The 17,911-nt window shown below is 39.5% G+C and overlaps 1 protein-coding gene across 4 annotated transcripts in view; it reads right to left on the bottom strand.

Moving 5' to 3' along the window:
• The window catches only part of nr3c2 (nuclear receptor subfamily 3, group C, member 2), a 74,431-nt gene that overhangs the window by 26,075 nt on the left and 30,445 nt on the right, over positions 1 to 17,911 (bottom strand). For all 4 annotated transcript variants that reach the window (XM_067496554.1, XM_067496553.1, XM_067496550.1 and 1 more), the window contains exon 3: positions 6,290 to 6,417. In XM_067496554.1, coding sequence (XP_067352655.1) covers positions 6,290 to 6,417 — 128 coding nt within the window. The remainder of the gene's footprint in view (positions 1 to 6,289; positions 6,418 to 17,911) is intronic.

Genomic DNA, 17,911 nt, shown 5'->3' with positions numbered 1-17,911 from the left:
ATTTTTCTTTACATTCCTCCTGTACGTATTCTTTAGAAGTATCCACAATTCTGGACATAGATTTAGCATGGTAACTTGTGTACGGTGTACAGGCTATATACAGTTTGCTCAACATGATAACATACGTAGCTCATTATGTGCATTGCCTTTGTTGCATCTACAGTACAGTATTTGTATTTGTGTGTAGAACTGAGCAGAACTTGTTTTCTGAGCTAGCAGGAGTTGTGCACAGTGTGTCTGTCTGGCTGCTGCCAAAAGCCAAGGAACCAAGCTGCAGGAGGAGAGGCAGCAGCTGTAGCCCCACCACTATTTCTGGCTAAATCACATGACCGTTACATAAGCCCATTTTTCTTGCTCTAAAAAACAGTAAACTGCGACACAGGAAACACAAGGCAGCCATCCCCTTCCACACCCCAACCCCCCTTGTGCATGCACACACACACACATGCATGTACATGCATGACATACAGGCTTGGATAGGCTAGACCAAATGGCAATTCTGAAAAGTCTGGAGCCTTCCTTTCAACTGTTTTGCTCATTCCCTTGAATCTTGTTAATAATTGTTAGAGTGAAATACACTTTATGCGACAGCCAAAGTCATAGTCAGATGGTGTGTATACACAGTGTGTATCTGAAAGGGAGCGCAGTTATTTATTTATGTGCTGTGTATGTGTACTCACACAGAATGTTTACCTCTGAATATGCGCATTTGCTTATCAACCCAGAATGTAGTAGGCCTACTCCTGAAAGTTACTTTTTCAGTCTTACCTTGAATAACAACAATAAAATGTAATGCAACTTCTTCTTTCATCTCTTATGAAAGGGGATAATATATATTCATATAGTTCCATATTTCATCTGTGTTTTAATGTAAAAACAATCAATAATGCCAAACCCTATCAAGATTCTTTATATAATCATCCATGAAAGGATAAAAATTCCCTAAATACTGTATTAATTTGGCATAATTTTAAATGCTCCTGTCTGGGATACAATGCGGTCTGTCAGTATAGTCTATTAGGTGGCAACCTTCAGAGCTCTTTATTAAAGTCCATTTAAAGTCCACTTTTTGCTAATGATCTCTTAATCTGGCAACAACCTGCTGACAAGTGACTGTTGTATGTTAGCTTCCGCATACATCTGTTACGATGACTTTCTTCTGTAAAGGAAATATTCTTTTCTATACACACCATACTGTAACAAGCTTAATTGGCCACACAGTTGTACCACCAGCGCAAGTACAGGGCATCTGCTCTACAAATAACTTTAACCTGACATGTTTAAATAAAACTAGAGTGGTCTAACACTAGTTATTGCTAAACCCTCTCAGATACAGTTGACCCACATCAATAATACTACAATGAATCTCCGAATGGCATTTTGATGTGGAAGTAATTTCTTAGTTTCAAGCTGGTACTGCAAGAGAAAAATATGGCATTTAACTGATGGATGTGCTGAAAACTGTGTCAGTCACATGGATTAATCCCATTTAATTATGCTCAGACAAATCATTTGGTCAGTTCTGTGATTGTCATTCATTGGCATTTATGGAACTTAAATTACATAGCCAAAAAATACTAAACAACCAAAAGACAGCCTTCTTAGAGATGTAATTGTCGTTACCACAGGGCTAGCAGTATGCAAATCACTGCCTTGCAATAGCACTGCTGCTCAAGTTCTTTGGACAACACATAAACAGCTGTGTTGGATGGGGCTCTACACAATTAAGTTTCCCTGTGTGGATCATTATAAAAACAGGCTGCAGAAGTTAAAATAGGATGTAAATAGAAGCTGTTATTTGGTTTACTAATGTCTCCACTTCTATAACAAAGCTCTATATGTAACAGTTATTCAGTGGATTTCCGTCTCTCAAAAACTCTCCCCATCTGCTGCCATTGTACTGTAATAAATGCATTAAGTTTTTATTTATGCCTCAGTATGGAATCTGGTAGTGTGAAATGTACACAAGCACCCTGTCATGCTAATGTTTATTAAAAAACAGTTAGTAGTTTCTTACAGAGTGGGTGCACATGCACATTTAAAGCACACTGGCACCCAATGTAATGCCACAACACTTTCTTAGTGCTCTATCTCAAACCTGCAAGCAATTAGTGAAAACACTGATAAAACCCATCTGATTGACACTGCTTATTTGGCTAAACACTGTCTACACGCGATCATTTTCGCATTAATGTCAAACAACAAAGGTATCAATAGGGAGGAGGAAGAGATGAGGGTCAGATTTTATCTTACAGGAGAGCCTGCAGGTTAGCCTGGGCCAGGGAACATGAGTCCATGGAGGAAGTAGAACAACTATATTAGTGAATTATTTTATCTGACATGCACCAATCATACAGTCAGTAAGAAGAGGCTGCACAATGTTGAGTATACTGTGCTAGAGTGATTTCTGTTTCTCTTCACATTTTGGACTGTTGTTAAGACAATATGTAATATGTAGATGTCAACTTAACTTAAGGACAGGCGTGAGCATCTGTTGGTAGTTTTGATGTTAATAAAATAATCATTGGGTGCAGCACAAATATATTGTGTTTATTTTTATTGCTCTAAGTTTGTAAAATTCACACACCTGCTGTAACAAGTTTGGAGAGACCCTTCCTCAGGCTGTATTCTCTAGCCTAGATGTGTATTACCAATGTGGGTCACATGCGTACAGATGGTAAACTTTGCACATTCAATTTCTACCCTAACCTGCACACGTAAATTCTTTTATTACTGTAGATACTACATAAAGAAGTACAGCATGTGCCTATGCAAATGTGTAAAAGGCTGTGCATGGGACCGAAGTTGAATGCAATTTCTTATCGCAGAACATCTTATTAGGCACGTGTTGAAGAGCTGGGATCAGGAAAACACTGCTGAATAGCCATAGTTACATGAACTTCTCCTACACACAATCTGAAGCATTCACTCCAGTACTGGAGGGAGGCCCTTTTCCCTCCAGCCTGAGCTGAAACACATGTGATTGGACGCCATAGCTGCCAGTTATAGCAGAAAATGTGCAAGACATGTCCTCAGATGGCCTCTCCCATAGAGGCAGTACCAGAGAATAGGTTTTTTAAATTGACACAAGCACCATGGAAACCACGACACAGTCACAATGCAGAACACAGTCAGGCTATAACAAGGTTGACTAAAGTCCCTGTAAACCTCTAAGTTCAAGAAGAGACCAGCAAAAACAGCCAGTGAGCTAAAAGCAGTGCCTAGTATTATTATGAAGAGCAGACATGCCAAGCCACTGATGACATGTGAATAAAAAGCTGGTGTTCAACTCATCAAATGTGCTCCACATGGAGTCGTTTATTGAATGCAGCTGTCTTGTATCAACAAACTAGTCTTTAGTGGAATGGATTCAGGAGAGACGCACATATGAATGCACTCAGTTATTTCCACATTTTATTAGTACTGATAACACATGTTTACAAACTGCTGTTTGTGTGAGAAGCCATTTTTCTGCAGAGCAGGATAAAGTTAATATTGAAGAATTCATCATTTCAATAGACCATATAAATTGGCTGCATTTTTACACATGACAATTCACTCAACATTAACAATACAAGTGCAAAACGTGAGCTTCATAAGTTATGTTACCTCTTCTGTGTTTGTTTATTATTTCAGATCCTCTAAACGTGGCAGTAAATGCCTAAGTATAATAAGAGCTGCCATACTGGATGATGTGGTGAATAGTAGAGCAGGTGGATGTATGATTCCTTTATTAAATAAGTGTCTACATGTGCACTGTGTCGTGAATTCTTAAAGGATGAAATGATGGCGTTTTGAAAATCTCACAGCCAAAGAATACACAGCAGATAATTTAATATTTATATATTTCCTGGAACCGTGGTTCTAAACTTTATAGTGTACAGTTGGCTGTGCCGTCTGGTAGATATGACAAAAATTAAGTGGAATGAATAAGCCTCTTGAGGAGGACTGTAAGTGAACAGATTTAGAAAGTATAAGGCTCATGAGGCCAATAGATATTTCAAACAGATGGTCTAGATGGCCTAAACTGTAGACTTCACAGAAAACCTGTGCCAAGTCTTAATGTAAAGTCAGGCTACCTAACAATGACCTGTCTGACTTCAGTAAAGGGGAAACCAGACCCTCCACACCCAGAGGGTTTTATCTGATTTGTTGATGAGTCTAGAATGCTAACTAGCTTTGTAGTAAAGGGCTGTGAGCCAGTTACTCGTTTAATGAGCTACGGTCGACCAAAAAGTTGTGTCCCCTGAGGCAGGCGGTGCCAAAAGGAATTAAGCATGGGCTGGATTATTCCCCTTGTACAGATGCCCACTATCTGCAGTCGTCTTTTATATCTCACATGCCGAGTCTAAATTTTTAACTTTGAAAGAAAAGAGGAGGAGAAGGAGGAGGAAATGCTAGCAGAGGGGAGGAGTAAAACATCTCCTCACGTCCTAACTTACACCTCTCTGGCACTCACTGCTTACGCATCACTTTCCATCCCTCTCCCAGTTTCTTACTCCCTCTCTCAGTTCCTCCTCTCTTTATCTCTCTGTCTGCATCTGACTTTTTCTTTGTCCTTCCTCCCCCCTCCCTCACTGTATCTGTTTCACTGTCCTCTATCTCTCTTCACTTTGCAAAATCCTTCTCTAACTATTTTCATCCTTTGCCTCCCTCCACCCTACCTCTCTCTTTCCACCTCAGCAGCAGCTGTGGCGGGAGTCAAGTAAGGTAACAGCTTGCTTTGCACATCAGAAGGGCGCTGCTGATAATGTCGTTTATTGCAATTATTTTGGGGTTACTTTATTGTCCAACAAATGTTGATGTCATGACAAGCCTAGGTTGTTCTTATTACACTTATACAGTCTGCACAATTGCTGTGGGTTGGCACTGGAGAATCAAGGGGGAACTCCAATCAAGGTGCTCTTAAAGATATTTGAAAGCACAGAGCACAGTATTAGATTTAAAGGGCATTGCACAATCAATGAGTCAACTTCAGCATAATTATATATCATTCGAAAAGCGAATAGGGCTTTAGTAGTTTAATCACATAAAGATCTGAGTTTTCCAGAGCATCACCTGACATCAACTCACATAGAGTCAAAGCTTTAGCATCTGCCACCAGCTCTCTGCTGGCCACGCTTGAAGCAAAAACAATGGCATGTCTGATTTGATAACCCCAGACACATAATCTGGTTTCAGGTCTCCGTAATGACGGTGCGTAAATATTATCAAATTAAGGGATGGTTTGATTGGGAATGAGTGCAATTCCTCCAATGGTCAGGAAAATACCCAGAGGGCCAGATGGCTGACTTAAAGGGCTTGTTTGCCTGTGTTTTTTACTCTCCTCCATGGGGTCTATATGAGTGTGTTTTGCATTCAAACACTCATTAAATAATTTGGGCCAACACCTCAAGCAACAGGCACAAAATGAAGAGCACATTATGGCTCCTGCTGCTGATCTTCCTCAAGCTTAATTTGACATGCTTTAGGGCTGCTGCAGGAGAATTACTACTTTACTTTTCTACTTCAGATATGGCATTCTATACGTTCACTCTCTATAAATATAATGCACGTTTTGGTTAATTTTAATAAATTAAAAAAAATATATACAGAAAGTTCAATTTGGAAATTGGTTGCATAAAACAATGTAGTGCAACTAAAACTAGATCAGCTATTCTTGCCAAAACGATCAGCACTGTTTGCTACCTAAAAAGTAAGAATATGCTGCCTCACTGCTCTCCACCTATACACTTGTATACCTTAGTATTCAAGCTGTTATATATCCAGACAAAGGTAACCATCTGAAAAATGCGAAAAGTACTCAAACCTCTGGGGTTTTTTGTCTTCATTTTCTTAATAATAATAACACGAGACAGATTTTCTATTTAACAACAAAATAAAATAGATGCACATTGTAAAAAACAATCACTTTGACATAACATAAATACACTTTTGAAAAAAGACCTAAATAAATAGAATACAAGGAAATTCAGCAATATTATCAGCTTGACAAATGCATAGAGTGGTACTAAAAGAAATATGTTATAACTTTAATCTTTTGTTGTGTATGCAACTTGCAGTATTTCTCTCTAGCTTTATATTCTCAATTTATTTTCTACCTACTATTTGCTACCTAATTATGTAGTCAATTTGTGTGTGTGTGTGTGTGTGTGTGTGTGTGTGTGTGTGTTATTTTCATATGGTGGTCAATATGTATTCTTCATTTGCAATGTGTTTAGCTCTCAGCCACTTCAGAAAAACCCTAATCAGTGACATCTTGTTTGAACATGGGACTAAACTAATGTACCTTCTACAGCTCTTTTGAAGAAGACTTTGCAGCTTCCACACGTCACGACACCATAGTGGCATCCTGATGCCTCATCTCCACAAACCAGGCATACTTTGGCTGTCGAGGACGGTTGTCTCAGTGGTGAGCTGAAAGGACACACACACACACAACTTTTCAGACCAGTCATAAATCAACAGTTTTCAAAAGTCAACAACAAAGCCAGGGCGGACTGTCCCCTTCGAAACTATGTTACATCCTGATGCACATTGTGAAGCATTCTTGGGTTTTATGACACCACAATACAGTAGCAGTACAATCTGGATGCCCATAAAGATGTCTGCCAACCAAGAGCGGAGGGCTTTACATCTCAACTGATTTATTGCTTCCCCAGCCTTACAGAGATGACAATGACAGAATTATAGAGGAGATTACTTCAATTCAATAAGCAGAAAGACATAAAGCAGGATGTCAGATTTAAGTATGGTCCAAAAACACTTGTCTCCTCCTTAATGAAAAGTGTGAGATGCTGGTGTGAGATGCTGGTGTGATGCAAGTGTTTAGTGGTGCACATAAATAACAAAAGCCATGATGGAGTAAAATCTTTTATCAGTAATAATATAAGGTTTAGGGTTCGATAATCAAAGGTGAGAATCAATACTGCTCAGTGCTCTACTACCAAGTACCATATTGTCTATTTAATGAGCACACAACAAAACTGATGAGTCTCCACTAGATCTGCCTGATCACACACACTGTTTGACACTCTCTCTTTGGTGTGGCACAGATTTAGCTGATTAAAGGGTGATTCTATTGATAATTTATTTTTTAAATTTCTTTCTCATGGTATTAGTGTGGGGACTTCAAGTATAATTGTACCTAAGTCTTGATAATCAGCTTTAATCTGTGTTGACATTTTCCTTGGTTTCCACATTCTGAATTATCCTTCTGTTCAATCTGTGGTCAGTTTTTCTCTTGCGGCCATGTCTAGTGAGGTTGGACCTTAAACATCTTAAATGTATTACCATCCGTACCATATTACCATTACAAGATCAAGCTGCTTAGTGGCTGGTCTTGCAGGCTTTATCTTATCTTGGCAAGTAAATATTTTCTCCCTTATCTCCCAAGACAACTCTCTTCCCAACATTGTACACGTTCAGTATAGTACACTGTGAAACTGAACTGCACAATGTGTATTTTTACTCCATTGAATAGTATTAATGACTAATTATAGGACACCCGTCATACTAAATAGAATTCATAATCGGTCGATGAAATATATCTGCAATCTAGTTACTTATCATTATATCTAAGGGTTCCATTAAGTTGTTAATTAGGGCATGATAGTTGCTCTTACCAAAAAAAAAAAATACTTAAAATTTTAAGTTGTATGCATTTATGGTTAGGTCTATGCATACAGTATGAAAAAATTAGGATATACTGTATAATCACTGATAGATAACTTCCCTTTATGTGCGCATTCACATACACACGGACATAGAACACAACATGACAATGGGTACAAAGAGAGAACACCTTGTATCAAAACATTAAAAGTGGCCTCAGCCTCCCCTTCTTTTCTGTGCTAATTACCTCTCTCCCATCTCAATCAATAACATGCAAGGTGATTGTCTGGTTAACATTCTCCTTACATCCTTCATCAAGCCAGCTGCCAAGCTCTCCCTCTCACTCACTCTTTCTCTCATCCACACACATTTCCTCCAGGGGACTAGCTGGAAAGGGGTACAGCAACAGCACACTCAGATACAATCAGGACCACTGATCTAATTCCCTCTTGTCCATCTACACACACATTCAATTTGTTAGGACGTTTAGAGGAGTCTCTGGTGAGGTGTTTGTCTGACTCGATCTTTTTGGCATTGGGCCCCATGGTTTCATCTAATGTGAGTGTGAGTGGGTGTATGTGTGCATGCACAAATCTAATTCATGTCAGGATGTGTTTTTCTGCATGCTAATTTACTGAATATTCCCCTATACATTGGCCTTTTTTACACCATTAAAAAGCAGCGTTAACAAGAAGTAAGTTAAGGCCAAATAATATCCCTGGAAAGCATAAGGCCAAAACCACAAAAGCAGCATAGATGGTTCCTCAAAACTATACCTCAAATATAAGGCAGCAGTCAGACCTTTAATAGTGCCGCACATTAAAACCTTGCCTCTGTGTGTCTGTCTGCTGGTCCACCAACAAGGTGACTTCCCCTCCCTTAGTTTAGTATATAGGTCATTCTCTCTCTCTCTCTCTCTCTCTCTCTCTCTCTCTCTCTCTCTCTCTCTGCTTATGAAACCAGAGCAGACAGACCAGGCTGCAGTGACTGTGCACCAACCTCTGCCAGTATCCCAAAACTAAACACTACCAACCAGACATTCCCAAAACAGGCGATTTCAGCAGAGATGTTATCCTACAGTTTGTCACTGCACAGCATGTGCAACAATCATGATAAAAATAAGTTCAGCTTGAAAATAAGAGAATGACGTGAAACAAAGGCCTCTCATCAAAATCAAATTCAGACACTGCAGTTAAGTGGTGTGTGTCTCTGAACTCTAGGCCACTGCACAGAGTTATTGTCCTTTTTGTTTCTAAGGTTGTAATTTGTGTTTCAATAAATTCTGGTCCAATGATGAATCAGTGGAAGTAACATGTTATTAAGGCCAGCAGTTTTGTTGTTGTTGGTGTTTATTCTTTTGTGCAGAACCTAGTGTCCTCTTTCATCTTCTAATAAAAACATTGAGCTAGATGGCAGAAGCAAAGTTGGAGAGACAATGTTCACTTATAACATGTTCTTGGGGGGGACACTGCTCTGTACCGTTTAATAGTTTATGAAGTTAGTCTTTGTAGAACGTAATTAAATATCTGTATCAACAGAATTGCTAGTAGCTATATATAAAATACTGTAAATGAATATATTCAAAAAAGGTTTTGCAGTTGTGTGTAGACTACTTCTGTAACTTGTTTGAAAACTTGATGTTTTGTCTCTTGACCCCTGTCTTGTCTATTTCTGGGTACAGTCTCAGACTAACTCAATGGGACTGACTGCACAGATCAAAGGTCTCATTTTTCGCTCCAGTTGTTGCTTTTTTCCCTTCCTACAGAAACCCCACAGCACTGGTTTCATTGTTTTCAATGTCCTTTCATCTTTAAAGATAACACGGAAAACTAACAACTGATTTAGTTGCTGTTAATTTCCCATGAGGATACAGATGAGTGCAAGTACACAATGCCTGCTTCTTCCCACCAAACGGAAAACTGTATTTCCTAACTCTTGCTGCCCCCTTTGCTGCTTTTCACATTGACATGCTTTTTAGGGAAGATATTAATGAAATGACAAAAAGAAAAGAAATATGAGAGCTTTAAGGCAGACAAAGCCCACTGTGCCCACTAAAATGTGTGAGGGCCAATCCACAGGACAGATGTTTCGGCTCAAATTGGCCTCATGCTTTTCTACAAGTAATTCAGATGTCACACTGGGAGCATTCTCCAAATGGTTGAGATATCTCCACCCTCTCTCAGCTGTGGAAGGAATGCTAAATTCAGAGGGCTATGACCAGAAAAAGTGGTTACTTAAGACAGAGATTTTTTGGGGGGGACTAAGGAGCATTTATAATCTCCCTTAACCATAAAGGAAGTCAAGTGGCTCGTAGTTATTCTGAGGTTATCAAGATAACATAATTATGGGTGAATAATGGACCGTGAGATTGCTGTATGATTCAGGACAGCAGGACCCACGTGGTATAAATGAACCCTGTGACCTAAATAAGTACATTAGAATGAATGACAGGCAGTAAACAAGCAGCTGAACTACAGATAGTTTTGTTGTATAGAAAAAAAAAACAATGTCCTTAATCATGTATGTAACGCTGTCTGTCACACACAGCTTTGTGTACTGTACTGTATTTACACTGCTGTAGAACCAGCCGCCCACTGCAAAGATAAGTGTAAGTGTGTGTGTGTGTGTGTGTGTGTGTGTGTAGACACACTGACTCGTTCATTCTAGAGGCTGTTATCACAGGGATAGTTCAGACAAGCACCACAGCCTCTGTGAACCTGCCCTTCATGAAAGAGAAGCATCCTTGACTCTGAGGGGGGAGAACACAGCTTCCATGGTACAGTAGCTCTCTACAGTCTGGCCTACAATATTTATGTAATACACACCTTGGCATGCTGAAAATCCTTAAGCTAGACCATCTCAAAGAATATTTACGTAACACACAGCTTGGCATTTAGGAAAGGTAAAGGTATATTAGTTTAAGCAAGCTGAGGCAGATGGGGGGGGGAGAGAGAGAGAGGACAAAATGGCTTACATAACCATGAGCAGACAGTATAAACATTAGGTTGACACCCACTCACCTCCTCTCAACAGGAGAGAGGTCTTATGGGTAGTGTTAGAGAGCCACCAGGGATTTATTTTTCCATGTGAAGGTGACCCCTGGCATTGGGCAGAGTACCTGAGCATACAGAAATATGAGATTTCCTCTTTTGAAGCGCTTGTGTTACACCTGTGTTACTGTTACAGTATAATCTACTCTGACTAGCAAAGAAGAAAAATGTATTTCCTGAAAATGTTGTGAATTGCTGTTTTACACCTTACAGGGAAAAAATTGTAATATTCCTTTTAAAATTTTTGTAACTGTGGTTAAAAGTCTAAAATAGATTGAAAAATTAGTTGATTGCACTATCAAATAAAATATAATTCAGCAGAGAAATGGCAAATTTGCTGTCTGATGGAGTCTAGTAATCCCAGCTGTGATTGCATTCCTTCTTTTAAATTCCAAGCTGTCATGTTGTCTCCCCTCCAAAGCTTATGCCTACAAACTTTAGGTGACCTTCTCCATGACAGCAAATTGTGATTATCTTTCTATAAATCCACTGTTTTCAGTATAAACAAAGAAATGAGACAAGTCAACATATGCACACACACACACACACACTGCCCTGTGTGGAGATTTTATAGAGGCTGGGGGCGGACAGAAACTACAGTATCATTCAAATCTACACACAGTATCCTGTTTGTACTCGACACTTCTGAAGCTGTGCCCATCTTTAAATTCTATAAACAACAATAACAACTTCACAGCAACTCTCTCCTGAACTTTAACCTTTTCTGTTTGCAGCAGCAGCTGAACAGCCAGGAGCCTTGCAGAGATCGTGGATAACGATTTGGGCAGCACGGCTGTAACTCAACTCAGAATAACCAACCCAAGCTATTTGAGTGTTTTTTAACTTCCGTCTAAATCACTCACTGTCTCACATAGGGAATGAAATGATCACCTGAGATATTTTGGCTATGTGGTAAAGCAGGCATGAAATCTCAGAGAGATGTAGCAGGGTGTTATTATTACTGGTGAGGGTTATCGTGGCTGGAAACTCCCGTAATTCATGCCTGTCAAGAGCAGCATGGGACTGATCACATTCATGTAGTACAAAATGAGACACATGATGCCACTGCATGTCCATGCGCTGTGGAGGACAACATACTTCACTCTGTGTGAAAACTGATGTTCTGTTAATTAATGATTACACAATAACACAAAAACTTCAAAATCTGTTTTTTAAATGACTTTTTTTTCCCATAATAAGGCCCTAAGCTGTTTGTGGGATCAACACACCCATTTGTTTTTTCTGAACATATGTAGTGTTGTTCACTATACACATTTCCAATCCTGTTTCAGGCTGGAAGTCCTACAGTTTGGTTAGCTCAAACTTTCTCGATATAATGAAACAATTTTTCATTAAGAAAAAGTAGACAAAACTTCAAAAGCAGCTGTAAAATGTAGTATAATGCAGAAAAAACTACCCAGAAAATGACACAACTACAGTCTTCACTATGCTTAATTTATCTACTTAAAACAGTCCTGCTATTCATTTATGCAGCTATGTAAAAGCCTCAACAAATCTCAAGTCTTACAGTACTGTTTTGATCGGCTAAAGAACTTAGGTTCTCACTTGCTTCTCACATGAATCTGTTACTGATCCTCAAAGTTTCTGTTTTTAGCAACAAGTTTCCAAAATCCTTTGCAGTGGAAGCCACAAAACAGCTGGGAGCACAATCTGCTGACATTTTGAGAAATACATCGTTGGGCATTAACTTCATTTCGAGGCATGGGAATGAGAGAAACAATGCAAACAAGAGGGAGGGGATCATCACAAAATGATCTAAGCATGAAGGAACATAAAACACCAGCTCAGTGACTTAAATCACATTTTCTCCTCTTGGAAATAAACCTTCATGATGACAACAAAAATACACACAGTAGTTGGTTTAAATCTAACTAAATACACAATAGAGAGCCTGTTTTCACCACCTTCGTGAAACATGGCTCAGAGTTTACTCTAATCTAGCTTACTGCCACGAACATAAACACAAATGGACCACTTCAAAGCTATGCTGCTAAAACTGGTTTTGTTGTAAACCCAGGTCCTTTGATTTCAGTGGCATGGATGGAACTCTAGATCTGGCCTCCCCTTGTGTTCATGTTTTAACTTTATTTACTGCTTACTTTGCTTTCTCCAACCAACTAAATACCTTGCAAATGTGTCTGGTTGCCTGTACAGCAGGTGACCTCCAAACTCAGCTTAGAGGCCCTAGGACACATGAGAAAAACTAATCCCTAGAGAGAGAGATTATCTTCAAGGGATCAGCCCTGACCTGGGCCACCTCTATGCCACACACTCCTTACCTCTGTTCTCTACTTTCTAGCAACAGTTAGCACACATCCTGTTTACACTTCCTATCTTAAGTACAAGAAGGGTCTGGTCAATAGGATTACAGTACATAATAAGCTGGAGGTTGACTTTTAATTCTAAAAGCTTAGAAAATTAATTAAGCTTGTGGGTCCAGAGAAATTAAACATGCCAAAGTATATCTTATTCAAAAGGCAACCTTTTCGCTCCCTGTGTGATTCAAAAATGCATCACTCTGAATGTAGGTTAATGTACACTGGCGCTGACACATGTTGCCAGCAACCCTACGCATTAGCTGTCACATGTGATCATCCTCAACGCCCACTAGTCATTTACAATCCTGTTGGGTCAAACATGAAGAAAAAACAGGCAGGGACTCCAGAGTGTGCAAAGGGGAAATGCTGCACACTCAAACCATGGAACATTAACAAACATACTATGGGCTATATTTAGGCAACAGGCTGCCAAGCGAATCAGCAAAAGGTGTGTTCATTGTATGTATAGTTAATAGTCAAGTGGGTCACTAAAGTCACAAGGTATAAAACCACAAGCCCAAGAAGTGGGCTTTGCAAGAGAGCTAAAGCCAATTCTCTGGTTGGTTAAGATCCAGGTGGTTGGGGCCACGGCATCGCATTCTGCATGTTTGCTCCAGAGAGCTGCTCTCCAGTCAGCGTCTCAATAGAATTTGACAAGTTCAACAGCAGAAGAGCAGTCTCATATCCGACAAGAAATCATGCCTGTGATCAGGCACTTAGCCCAAACTACTGCTGGCATCTATTAGGTTTTTTGTGCATTACATGATTCATTTCAGCACATAAACAGTTGCGGTAGTATTAACAAACGAGATTGGTTAAAGCTCGTTCTCTATTTTATTGTTTTACTAAGGGATTGGTTCAATTAAATATGGGGATCCAGTGGCTGTGATTGTGAGGTTGATGCCTGTCAACCAAAACTGAGACTGGTTCAGTTGGATTATGACTACAGTTTGTCCAGTGGCATTAGACTCTCTCATTATAAAGCTCAACATTATTTTCCCAAAAGGTCAACTCTAAAATTCTGACCTCACAAAAGGTCCTACACATGTGGCACAAAATGCTAAAGAAAGAGGGTTGGAGGGCATGCGCGCGCACACACACACACACACACACACACACACACACACACACACACACACACACACACACACACACACACACACACAATGTTGGGCCAAACTAATGTCTGTGCATTGACCTTTTTCAAATTCACTGTGTGTTCACCTCCAAAGGATTACAGGCCCAGATGGCCACTGGATGAACAATGCAACACCTGCTGAAGAACATAACGCAGTTGGGTTCTTAAAAATACTGAATAGAAACCCCCCCCCTATTTTCATCGTTTTTAGAATACAACTCTAAATCTAAGAGGTGCAGGTGCAACCAACATCTACAGAAAAGCAAAATTATGATGTAGTGTTTTACTTTGGTTGAACATCAACTTCAACTTCAAGAGAAAAAAACATGCAAAATAAAAAACCAATACTGTACAAAAGTGAATTTAGTCTGCATTGAGGTAGGTGCAACCCAACAAACCTGATTAAAAATTCTTCATTTTCTCATTTCAGACATGACGTGTACCACTTAAATATTTCAGAGCAGAGCAGTGGACACATTTTGATTAGTATTTCTTTCTTAAAAAGGCATATAGAAGGGGTCAAATGCAATGAGAAGTAGGAACGAGCATGAACCTGGAAAAGTGACAAGAACATAAACATTAAAACATTTTACTATCATCACTCCCTTCACCCCTGTCCATATTGTTGTACATGTGTAGCCCTAAACACAATTACCTGTTAAAACTAAAGGATAAAAATAATACAAATCATTGTAACCTTGGCTTGGGTGAGAGCTGCCTCACAGGTATGGCTGGTTATTGATGTATATTTAAAAAGATGAAAGATGGTGGTTGCAGTGGTGCATGTGGCTGCCCTTTCAGAGCAGGCAACCATGTCACCTTTTTGGTCCGGCCACTTCCTGCAGTGTCAGCACCAGTCAGGTATTGTAGACTGAAGGAGTACAACAAACGTTGGGTAGAAAAAATGGAGTGAGACATGATGGGGCAAGCAAAATGATATATTTAATTTGTAATCTTACGTCCACAGATACTGACAGTTAAATAATGTCTAAAATTTAATTGTGGCATGAAGGATTGGGTGATAAGAACATCAAGATCTTAATCCTTATTACTACTGAATGGGAACTTTCTAGTCAGTTGATACGAGCTGCTTGTTTCAGTTATGCATTAAATCATAACAAACTCAGATATCACAAAATGATTACAGGAGTGTGAAGATAGTCAATTTCATAAAAGGCAAAGTTAAGCATAAATCTTCTGTGATATGTAATTTTCTTTGCACAAAAAGGTATTTCAATTAACTATTAATAGGTAATTTCTGTCAGTCAGCTATTGTTCCACCTCCACTTTTAGTCAAAGATGATGTCATCAAAATATAATTTTACTGTTTGTTGACAGATATTTAAATACTATGTTCATGTGCTGAACATATTCATGTGAGACAGAGGTTTCTTTTGAGCTTCACATTCCACATACACCACACGACCCCGAGAAGACGATTTATATTAGTACAACCCAAACAACGCAACAGGAACAGCGACTGGAGGCAATCAGCTGCAGCAGCACTCATAGTCATGGTGTCAACATGAACTCCAACCACTGGCTAAACCCTGGCTACCCGACAGAAAAACCCACAGAACAGAACTCCCACAATCCCTAACATCCACAAGTCTCAGCGACCCCTCCCCATGGGTTGCTATGATACTTTTCACTGCATTACTTCCATATGTCTCATAAATCTACCGCCTTTACCACGTTTACAGTAAAGAAAGTGAAGTGTATATCATACATATTAATGTAGTGCATAGCATACAGACATCTGACTGAACTGTCCTTGCCCTATTTTTTTTTTTCAGACTAACAGTCACATGCACAAATATATTCATCAACATGCAGTTAAAGGCACACATTGGTGCCATTTCCCCTTCACATTGTAATTCCCTTCACAGTGCACTTTTAATAAACCATAACATTAGCCTGTGCCACTGAGACACCCTGTTCAAACAAAACATTCGCCAAACCAAATACTCCTGAGGCTCAGAATATCTCCCACATTTTCCATCCGAGGGAAATACTGTCGATTCAGAGGTTTCTCTCTTTCCTCGCTCTTTCTCTGTCTCTCCGCTGTTCTTCCCTTCACTGCTTTGTATACACACTGCATTTCATTGTTTGAGGTGTATGAAATTTTGAAGATTAGGGTAAATACATGACATGTTGAGCTCATTGCATAAATATTTAAGAAGGAGAGACAGGTCTCAGGTGGAGAATGGAGGGAAAATGTCTAGTATAGTGCACAGTATCTTATTTAAAAGTGTACGTGGGTGTAGGCTTGTTATTATGAATACTGAAAATAAAGAAATAGATTTAGAGTTTGGTGTTCTATACATGGATCCCCTTTTTTTTTTTAAGAAGACTTTGTTTTTCAGTGGATTTTAAGATTATTTTAATTACTTTTTTGAGAGCAGGAGTTTTGTCTCAAGTGACATACTGAGCTCTTAAACAGGAGGCCATGGGGATTTACACAGTGAACAAAGGATTCCCTATTGAAACACAGGCTTTGTGCAGCGGAAAAGCAGCCTGTAGCTCTACATTTTCTATCTATTCACTGTTCTGCTTCATGTTGCGAAACCCGTCAGCACTAATGAGTAGCTTTATAAGAGGAAATAGAGCGTAATTGGTTTTTCTGAGCAATACAAAGACAAGCGGAATTGGGAAAGATGTCTGTCAATATCACATCAAGCATACAGTATACCTTTTCTGGCACTACATTCAGATTTCTGACACCGTGTACTGTGTAGCACTTTGACGGCCTCTCAAATGTGCCACTGACTCCTCTTTATGTACTCTGCCCCCAGGGTCTGTCTGTCCACAGAGGCTTTATTTGAGAGAGCCTGTCATAACAGCCGTGTTAGAGTGTGAGGCATGCCCATTTTACTGGGATCCTTGGCCAAAGCATACAAACTCTGGTTACTGTAGATTCAGAAGAGATGCGAGGCTGCTCTGAACAGATGTCACCACCTAATCCCCTTGGGAAACTAAGGTTATAATTTCCATTTACTTACAGCTCGTGCACATATATGTTATGGTTTATGTGAATTAATGTATTATCTAGAAGAAGTGCATTCGCTTCTCTTTTAAATCAATCATCAGCTGGTTAGTTGTATGTACAAAACTTTGTTGAATATATCTCTATCTCTATCAAAAAATTCCAGATTTGAGTTGTAATTGTCCCGGGGTATCTGCTATATTTAACTTGGGATCCTCAGAAAAAGCAGAATGTTCCTTCTGGTCAGACAACTCACAAAAGTAGGGTCTAAATAGAATGTCAACTTTATTCACACCACATAAGCTTTTCAGGCTCTAAATGTATATGTTTTGGCATATAAAGATGTATAACCATGTTATCATACTGTTTGAGTTACCCCTCCTCAGATCATTTTCTCTGATTCAGTTCAGCCTTTTTTTTCGTTGTTGTGGGCTAACTCTGGCATGCTGCTGAAAGGTCCTTACCCCAGCTGCTGCTCTTTCACCGTGCCCCTGTAAACACTTCTGCTTCCTCAGCCGTTTTGTCTGAGCCTCTGTATTCCTTCAAGTCTCCCCTCTTTTCGGAAAGACACACACACACACACACACACACACACACACACACACACAAGGCATGCATTATCCCTGTAATCTTTGCCTCCTGCTGAGCAACTTCTTCTAATTTATGTGGATTAAAGCCATTTGTTGCAGAAGGCAAAGTGTGCCATCGTGGAGCCAAACATCAACATTAGCCTCATGCTGAAGACTTACATCTCCCATTGTATACCGGAGGCATTTAAAAAAAT

The sequence above is a fragment of the Channa argus genome, chromosome 3 (assembly GCF_033026475.1).
Source record: "Channa argus isolate prfri chromosome 3, Channa argus male v1.0, whole genome shotgun sequence".
In the NCBI taxonomy this organism is placed as follows: domain Eukaryota; kingdom Metazoa; phylum Chordata; class Actinopteri; order Anabantiformes; family Channidae; genus Channa; species Channa argus.
Note: the sequence above shows the minus strand (reverse complement) of the source record. Positions and strands in the feature narration are given on the sequence as shown.